This window comes from Pleurodeles waltl, chromosome 3_1 (assembly GCF_031143425.1).
Source record: "Pleurodeles waltl isolate 20211129_DDA chromosome 3_1, aPleWal1.hap1.20221129, whole genome shotgun sequence".
In the NCBI taxonomy this organism is placed as follows: domain Eukaryota; kingdom Metazoa; phylum Chordata; class Amphibia; order Caudata; family Salamandridae; genus Pleurodeles; species Pleurodeles waltl.
The window spans coordinates 1,631,388,738-1,631,398,244 of NC_090440.1; the positions used below are offsets into that span (position 1 = coordinate 1,631,388,738).

General features: G+C 39.7%; 1 protein-coding gene across 1 annotated transcript in view; it reads left to right on the plus strand.

The window, feature by feature from the left end:
• PHOSPHO2 (phosphatase, orphan 2) overlaps nucleotides 1–8,597 on the plus strand; it is a 58,701-nt gene extending 50,104 nt beyond the window's left edge. The window contains exon 2 of the mRNA XM_069225300.1: nucleotides 3,814–8,597. Coding sequence (XP_069081401.1) covers nucleotides 3,845–4,600 — 756 coding nt within the window. The 5' untranslated portion in view covers nucleotides 3,814–3,844 and the 3' untranslated portion in view covers nucleotides 4,601–8,597. The remainder of the gene's footprint in view (nucleotides 1–3,813) is intronic.
• The last annotated feature ends 910 nt before the right edge of the window (nucleotides 8,598–9,507 follow it).

Sequence of the window (9,507 nt, forward strand, 5' to 3'; positions counted from 1 at the left end):
CTTTCAGCATGCCTCTGAAGATTTCAATGAGGCATGTATAAATATCCTCACCTTCCATCTCCTTTTTAAGGTTGTGTAGCCCAAAACTGTCTCTTCTAGATTGGGTTTTCAAATTGACACATTTGCAAAGATGCATTTTTGTCTGTGACTCCAGATGTGCCACTGTTGTATGTTGGCATGATCTTTTACCGAGTACATATTGAGCTAGCTTTCTTTAGCTTCTAGCCGTTGAGTGCACAATCAGTTGAAAACATCGTTAACCTTATTTTTCTCTCTACCAGGCTGGCTTTTAGCTATTCCTTCTTCCGGCATGGCTGGTTTTGGTCAGTGGGTGATACCTCTTTTTGTTGGTGCTGAAACAAAAATCTGTGATTATCGCCAAGCTTGCCTATTGTTTTTGAACGGCTGCAACATTGAAGTGCTGCCCCCAACTGTGTATTTTAAGGTGACTGCAGTTACCTCATGGATAATTACCTAGTTAACTACTGAGTATGTTATTTGGCCAGGGCTCATGGCACTTTCATGTCCGCACAGCACAGTTTAATCTGACAGAGAATAATCTTGTTACCCCTCATTCTTTATTCTCCGTTGCCTACACAAAGCGTGGTCTCTCACACGATTGCATATAAAGTCTGTTCCAGTTGTCTTTCCAAAAGTGTTTACAAGGGCAACAGCAAGGCAGGAGAATTCCTTGTGGGTCAATTTATTCTCCTTCAGATCTTTCATTCACCGTAACACAGGTTTATTAGGGAAAAGATTTAATGGGATGCACCCTTATTTTTTATCAATATTCTCCAGCACTTTCCCTTTGTTGGCCCGTCATCCCTTAGATTTTCATTGTTGAGTCCCCATCCTTTTTCTGTGTGCATTTCTTATTCTGCCTACAATTTTCTATCTGTGTTGTCTGTACTACTGTTCTGGTGGTTGGAGTACATGGGGCGTCAGCTTCATCTCTATATGTTTTTGTAGTGAGGCCTCCCACAAGCATGTTTTTTTATGATGATTCGTGCCTCCTGCTGCTGCTCCATTACATTACCCCTTGGATCATTTGCGCTGTTGCCATTTCAGTGTCTATCTGGGTCAGCGCCTGACTTGTTTTGCTCTCTTTATATGTTGCTGACCTGCCTGGATAGAGAGTTCAGTTAGCGCTTTATCTAATGCTGTGAGGCTGGATTGTGGATCCCAGTGACATGTTCTCTCTGTTTGGTGCATCCACTTAGGCACCATTGTTGTGCAGCTGTTGTCAGTGTCTCTCCGCAATTATCTCTGTCCTAATGTGGTGCTTCAGGCATGTTCCTTCGCCTAACTGTTCCTCCAGGTGATCCATTCTCTCTGGACGATGAATTCTCACATCATCAACCTTTTTTAATAAAATATTTATTACTGTTTTACATGTATTATTAGATCTAATTTTATAAATAATGGATCTATTTCTCATAATAAACATGTACAAATGGTGCCCTGTCCTGGCTCCTCCCCCTTTCAGTCTGATCTACCTCTTACTTTTCTCTGGATTCTGTCTTGTCAGCTGCTATCCCTGGGGATGCTGGTTTTTTTTTTCTCCCTCTCCGCCCTCCATTTTGACCCAGCTGGACGAGTTGGTTCCATGTCCAACCATGACATGCCGCCATACGGTCTACAGGAGCCAACAAGGCAAAACAGACAGCTAGAACTAAACAGCTGTGCTGCCCCAGGTTTCGTAGCGGCAGTACCGAGGTGAGTTCTAGAAAATCTAACTGGCGGATAACGCGTAGGTTATACTCATAGTATTATTGAGGTGTTAGCACTATTTATGATCAGTTCCTGTGTGGAATCCTGGTATACCTTTAAAGCACAACTCCACCCACCAACTCCCTCCCCCCTGATGTAACATGCATGTGCCCTGTTGTAATGTTCTGTTTGGGATAGGCTGCTCTGTCACAGGCCCTGTCAATAAGCATGCTTTGTCGACCAACAGTCTCAGTACAGCCTGTGTTGAAAGGATAGTAGCCAGTGTTACATAAAAGGGAGTACATATTATTTACCCCTGAAATCAGAGCTAATCTCTGATAGTGACCAAAACAGTAAATGAGAGAATGCTGAGTAGGCACGTATGATAGTCAGTCAGTCTGAGAAAAAAAGACTGATTTTTCTGTTACATTAGAAAGCCATGAAAGCACTCTTTCTCACAGTTGAGTGCACCTTCAAATATGTGAGTTCAGCATTTCTGCTGTTAAAAAAACAACAACTTTGGTTTGATTAAATAGACTAAACGTTTGCTCCATGTATAATAAATTTAGCCCACATATATGGTACACATGATCCATGGCTTGCCTCTTAGTTTGCTAATAACTTTGCCATCAGGACAGGAGTGTTTCTCAGTTTATGTTTAAACAGTTGCATGATGTGGTAGCACACTGTCATGCACAGATAGTAAACTTTCAACAAATGTCCAAAACGCTTCCCACTAACTTGCAGCTTTACTGATAAAACTTTATAGTGTATTCATTTTCTGTGCAAATTGGGTTTCAGAAAACTAAATTTATCATTTGCACATCACCAAGTAAAGTGTTCCGATTTGTTTTCATCCCAGTAAAATATTTTTTCACCACACAGAATTACAAAAAAAATGTCTTTCATAAATACTGAAGTATATTTTTAAATGCTTGTACAGTTGACTTAGTTATTTAAATGTTGTGTGTTAGGAAAAAACTGACACCCTAGCCTTTCATTTCACACTTTGTAAAGCAGGTCAGACAGTTCACCTTATAAAATCCTGGAACTCTGCAGTCAGAAGGAAAAGTAATTACAAGAAGACAAACTGATTTTTGACCTTTGTCTCTGAACTCAGAGCAAATGTGACAAGAACAAGATTTAAAGGTGTTTTTATTGCTCCTTCACTTTCTGATAGAACAGAACACCTGTTCTTTGTCAATTCACTAGAGGGGGCTAGTAAGTTATAAAAAGACCTGATAAAATATGACTCACAATAGCCAGCGGACCAGAAACCTAAATGTGCGTCCTCATTGAAAGAAATTTTTATCAAAACATATATAGGTCTGGGCTGCATTTTATGTCCTGAAAAAAGAAACTTCTATCGCAAAACAAAATCAGTTGGTTTCTGTATACAATGCATCCATGAGATGAGGAATGTAATGTCTCATACAGAGTTTTTTGTGAATAGTCCTTTGTGCTTTGCAAGGGAAGCATTCCATAGGAGGTCTAATGATACAGTATAATTCTAAAAGCCTGAGGTGACAGAGAAACACTGCTATGGGCAGAGCTGAAGTCCACTGTATGTATATTTTTATTTTGTAACAGTAGCATGTGTTGATAAATATGCTGTCAAACCAGACATAAAAAGGCTTTTTTTTTTTTAATTCTTAGCACGTTGTAAAACGCATATATAAAAAGTAAAGTACAAATGCACATACCGTTCGATCTATCACAGTTTTTTACTGAGCAGGCAAGGAAGGGCCTTTTTTCTGTTTTGTTTTCTTTCTTTTTTCTTTTTAGAAACCTTGCTCTATAGACTCCTGTGAGATGCCCCTGCCCTCACTGCATGTATTGTGCTGTCGAGGATGTTCTCTGGTGCATGTTCTTTTGCACCAATCCTCTTTATGCTACGGCCCTGCCATGCTTTGTAGTTCTCAACTGTATCTTTGTGTGTTTTTTGTAAGCAGCTCTTTTTGTTTCAGTAATATGATTAGAAAAGCACCCTTCGACGTTTAAGTGATCATATGCTGCACTTTATTCTAGTTCACCAGTGCTGTAAGTAATTGTGTGTCTTCTTTTTGTTTGTCTTAATAGTGATTTTCATCTTTCTTGTTTTAGGTATTAGTAGTAACAGTCTTCTATTGCAACTATGAAGTTTCTCCTGGTCTTTGATTTTGACCACACACTTGTAGACGACAACAGTGATACTTGGATTGTAAAATGTGCTCCTGATGAAAAGCTTCCCAGTGGATTAAAAGATTCTTATGAAAAAGGAAAATGGACGGAATATATGGGCCGAGTTTTTAAATACTTGGGAGACCAAGGAATCCGACAAGATGCAATGAAGAAAATCATGACCACCATACCGTTAACCACTGGAATGGCAGAACTGTTGACATTTGTTGAACAGAAAAAAGATTCATTTGATTGTGTCATAATTTCAGACTCCAATCAGCTATTCATAGAATGGATTTTAGAAGGAGCAAATGTTCACAGGGTGTTTGACAAGGTCTTCACAAATCCTGCTGCATTTGATGACATTGGTTACTTGACTGTGAAGAATTTTCATGTTCATCATTGTCCAAAATGCCCCCAAAACCTCTGCAAACGAAAGGTTTTACAGGATTTTCTAGATCAGCAGGTAAATCGTAACATGCATTATACAAAAGTCATCTATGTAGGTGACGGAGGTAACGATCTTTGCCCGGTGACCATTTTAAAGCAAGGTGATGTGACTATGCCAAGACATGGTTATACTCTACATAGAAAGATTGCTCTTATGTACCAGGACGGCGATTCCCTTGATTCATCTCTTAAGGTTTGGTCAACAGGTATTGATATCCTGTCACATCTAAAGCTACTTTTGAAGGCGCCAATAAATATTACACCTGATGTATTAAAATAAATTTGGTAGGTTTGATAGTAAAATCGGCCCACACATCTGTGCTCAGGATCAGAATAGGCATATTTCTGAAAATAAGCTGGCTGACTAAATGCTGTTTTGTGGTATGGCTTGTTTAGGTATATGAGGGTCGCCTATGCTGTTAAATGTACCATTATCGTGAACTAATTGCAGGGACTTCGAAGTCCGAGGTGCAGTTTCAGACTTCTCGTTCTCAGTGTTCTGGCGAGTTCGCATGTTTTCCTCCTCCTCCTTGTCCTTGTGTTCCATCTCAGTGGCACACTGAACCATTTGCCACAAGGTAGAATTTGATTGAGGAGAGAATGGGGCAGAACAAACACTGTTCTGAAAACATCCCCCTCAAGAAGAAAATGTGCATCTTTCGTAATGTACGATGATGAAAGTTGGAATAATGCAAACTGGATTGAAAATGTATCCTTGTAATTTATTAAACAGTAATTTATTTCCTAAAATGTAACACTGGTTCAAATTACTGGTTAGTAAGCAATGCTATTTTTCAACATTGTCGAAATTTGTTCAGCTGTGCACTGCCTTCACTTGCAACTCTAGAGCACCTCGTATCTACGGCGATGGAAACAAAATCATTTTCCACGTTTTAAATGTACGGTCTGTGTACTCTTCTCTTTTACTTATCTCAGAAAAACCTCCAGTATTCTTCCAAATATTTGCTATAAGAAGGAGCAGGAATTTTAGAAAACAAAAATGAGCATCTGGCTGGCCTGTATTGTCACTCAGTAAATTAAATATTTTAACTACATTTATAAAAGGACCCAGAATAAATGCCCAAACTGTTAAAGTCGTGTGTGTGTTGCAAACCGTTGTTAACAACTAGAGGTCCAACAATAGTTCCTGTAAAACGACAGTTCTACTTTTTGATTTGGCACACATAGATTCAGGATTTTTCTGCCTGAAAGAATGTATTCATGGGAAGTGAATGATTTAAAGTACATTTTACGTGGATCTCAATAGATAAATCCACTATGGCTTCCTGTCTTCTTTCACACTATTGCATATCGAGAAAACTTCCATCCTGGTTCGCCAAATCATATTTTACTTATACCTGATAGCACGATTATGTATCCCCTTAATCAACCCAAACTCTTATGCTTTGTAAATGGTGTATATGTGTTTAATGTGTGTTGCCAACTCTAACCTTAATATATATTTCGAGAATTATGTTACACCCGAGCAATGTTGATGTTTTGAGATTTGTTTACACTGACGTTGGTATTGTATATCTATGTAACACTCTACTCTTAATGGGCATTGTCTCAGTATACATTTTATATAAAAACTTTACTTGTGTCCTATAAATTACATACATAAAGAAACAGTCAGATGTTATGAGAGATGTTGGGTGCAGGACAATGAGTCCTACTTCAGAAACTGAATAATGTATTGTGTCTGTCTTGATGCTCAATGTGATTGTCTAAATACCTCTTGGAGGAGGCTTCAGATCAAACCGAAATATCGAAATAAAGAGGGTTTTTAACACTGCATAAATACAATAACAAAGAATTAATAGCAGTGGAACTTGCAGTGTTGAAGGCTTCAAGTATGTAAGGATGTACATCGAGCCAGCAGTCTATATGTTTCAGTACTGATATGGGATCCCGTACTCAAGATGCAGCGTGTGTATTGTATAAACTGCACCACTACACATATCTCATGCACTTCCACAGCACCACATGCATGTACACTCTGACACACCAGGCACCGAAAATATGCCCACAAATCAAAGAAAATCAAACCGCTTCACAGCCTTGTTATGGGTATGAAGCGCCAACAAATGCTCCAATACAATATAGTTTTACTTAATGCAGAGGCAACACCTGGAGTTAAGAGTTAGATGAATGCTGTTGGGCAGAGAGAAGTGTTCTTCATGTTTGACCTACTTGCCCCCCTATGGCTCAATGTCTCTTTCAGCCATCAAGAAGCAACTTTAGACTTAGTTTTGGTAAATAGGAGTTGAGGGGGGGGGGGGAGGATGGGCAGCGAGGAGTAGAGAGGGATCATTAAGTAGATGCTCCTGGCATTTCTAATGAGTTTTAACTGCTGAAAATAACGAGTCTGCAATAAACCATATATAACTAACATATATATATGTCTGTGCTAATGTAATGATCATTTCAATTGAAAATGTGTTGTCTGTAATGGCAGCGTGCTACCACACCATGAATTCACCATTCTACCCCACTCTACTCTACACAACTCTACTCTACTGTGCATCACTCCACTTTACATCACCCCATATTTTTAATGATACTGCACAGCAGCACAGTCTGCATGGTTTAAAGTAAATAAAATCACAGCAATATGAAGCTGTCAATGCTGGGTGTGTCACAGCACTTTGTTTTTATTTACTTTAAGACATGTTGCACAGCTGCTTATGCTGCTGTGCAATATGCCTTAAAACCACACAGGGGTTGTGATTGACGAGCAGCCCTCTTCTCTGGGGAAGGAATGTGGCATGATAGCCAGAGTTGCCAAATAAGGAAACAGGTTTGTCTCGGTCAATATCCTGTGATTCTGGGCAGATCACTTACTCTCACTGGGCCTAAAAAACCCAAATAAATGTGTTCTTGTCCAATATAAATAGTGCTCATGTAAAGAGCTCCAATACCTTTGATTCAAATGTGTGCTATATACATCTTCAAAAAAAAGCAACAAGAGGGAGGAGTGTGGGAAACAGAATATGTAGCCAGTGAAGGGGTGGGTGCCCTGACGAGAACAACGGCAAAGGGGTCTCTGCATAAAAAGGTGAAAAAGAGTTCCTGAAGGAGCCTTTGGCCAGTAGAAGTATACTGGCCACAGGAAGCAGTTCTTGGTGCATGCTCCATGGCAGGGATGAAGACTCAAGCCCAGGAGAAAGCCTGAGGAGAAGGGGCCAACAAATAGGAAGCAAAAAACGAGCATCACATGGGATCCAACCAATGGTAAATTTAAGTAAGTAATGGGCAAGCTCTAAGCCCTTTTAAATAATTTTTTCTGCGCAAGCACTGTGTAGTCAAAACCTAAACAAAAGCAGTAACTAAGAAAAACTACTAGGGCATATAAACATTTAAAAAGAAGAGAATACTTCCTAGTATGGTTACATTTGTAAAACAGTAGCTACTGCATGGCAAAGGTACTTTAATACGTGACATTTAGTGCAGATTAGTACCACTGTCATTATTGCAAAGCACATAATGCACCCCTGACTTTTATTAAATGTGATGGTAGATTGAGAGGTGTGTGAAAAAAGAAATAACATAAGGTGGTACATTCACTCATGGAACTGCTTTTTCAAGTATGTTAATACATTGCCTGGATTTGTATGTATCATCCTTTACTACTGAGTTCTTCTACATTTCAGTATTTCATAGCAAATACAAAAATATCCTATAACATGTTTCTATGTTTATTTCCATACATTGCTTTAATATAATTCCATATTTCATATAACTGAATTCTTTCATCCAAGTTTCAAGACTGTGAACAGTGGAACATTTAGCCGTTAATAATCTAAATACTGTAAAAGACAAACTTGCCAAATACTGAGCTAATGCTGGGTAACAAGTCCAGCAATTCAATTAATTTCTTCACTTAAAATGTTGCTTACATGATTATTGCAGAATGAAAGTCAGTAGTGAGCAAAAGAAAAGCATGTACATGGCCAGCTTTTGATAAAATACCTCTAAAATCTAGAATTCTGATGGATCGTAGCCATTACAAATGACTTATAATAATAGGCATGCTGGACAATAGTAGCACAATAACGGCAACATTTGACATTAGAAAGTTTCTTTGATAACATCCCAGTGGATATAGGCCAGTTATCCTTGCAGACCAGAACTTCCTGAGACCCCCTAAATAACGTTAATTGTGTTACCCATTTTTCATTCTCTAAAAAGTTTCTTATACACCTCTGTAACATTTTTTGAAGAATACTGAGATGAGTATGTTGCACCAATAAATGAACGTGAATTTGAGGACAGTTTACTCTGGAAGTTGTTGTCAATGAATGTATTTTTCAATTGATAATATTGAGTTAAATTATTTTGGTTATTTGTTTGTAATTAAAAGCATGATATTGCTAACAACAGGGATGTGGAATTCCTATCGCCCGACGCCCGGGACATCTTGTTTGGGGTGAAGGGCAACAAATGTTTTATGTTCACTTTGTCCTTGGGACAAGTAGGCCCACCCCTCTGCAGCACAAACCCTTTGGCTGCCTGTTTACAGAGAGTGGAACTCTCTGCAGTTGAGGTAATGTGTTTCCAAAAGATAATGCTGTTCGAACTTGTATTTATGGTTCATTATTTGAAAACCTTCAGTTCGATGGCATCTGTCGCTGTAGATACGCATGTTCTGCAATAGCTCGCCATCTGGTGTTGGGCCGGAGTGTTACAAGTTGTTTTTCTTCGAAGAAGTCTTTCGAGTCACGGGACCGAGTGACTCCTCCTTTTGTCTCCATTGCGCATGGGCGTCGACTCCATCTTCGATTGTTTTTTTTTCCGCCATCGGGTTCGGACGTGTTCCTGTCGCTCCGAGTTTCGGAATGGAAAATTAGCTAATTTCGGAAGATTTTCGTCGGTATTGTTGCGTTCGGGATCGGCGTACTTTGATTCCACACCGCATCGAAGATCGAAGAGCTCCGGTGCCCTTCGGGGTAGTTTTTCGATCCTCCGTCGGGGCCTGGTCGGCCCGACCGCGTGCTGAAGAACGCCGATGGAACGGACCCCGTTCCGATTCTGCCCCAAATGCCACAATAAGTACCCTTACACAGACCAACACTTGGTCTGCAACCTGTGCCTGTCACCTGAGCACAGCGAAGACACCTGCGAGGCCTGTCGTGCGTTCCGGTCCCGAAAAACACTCCGAGACCGTCGAGCCAGAAGACTTCAGAT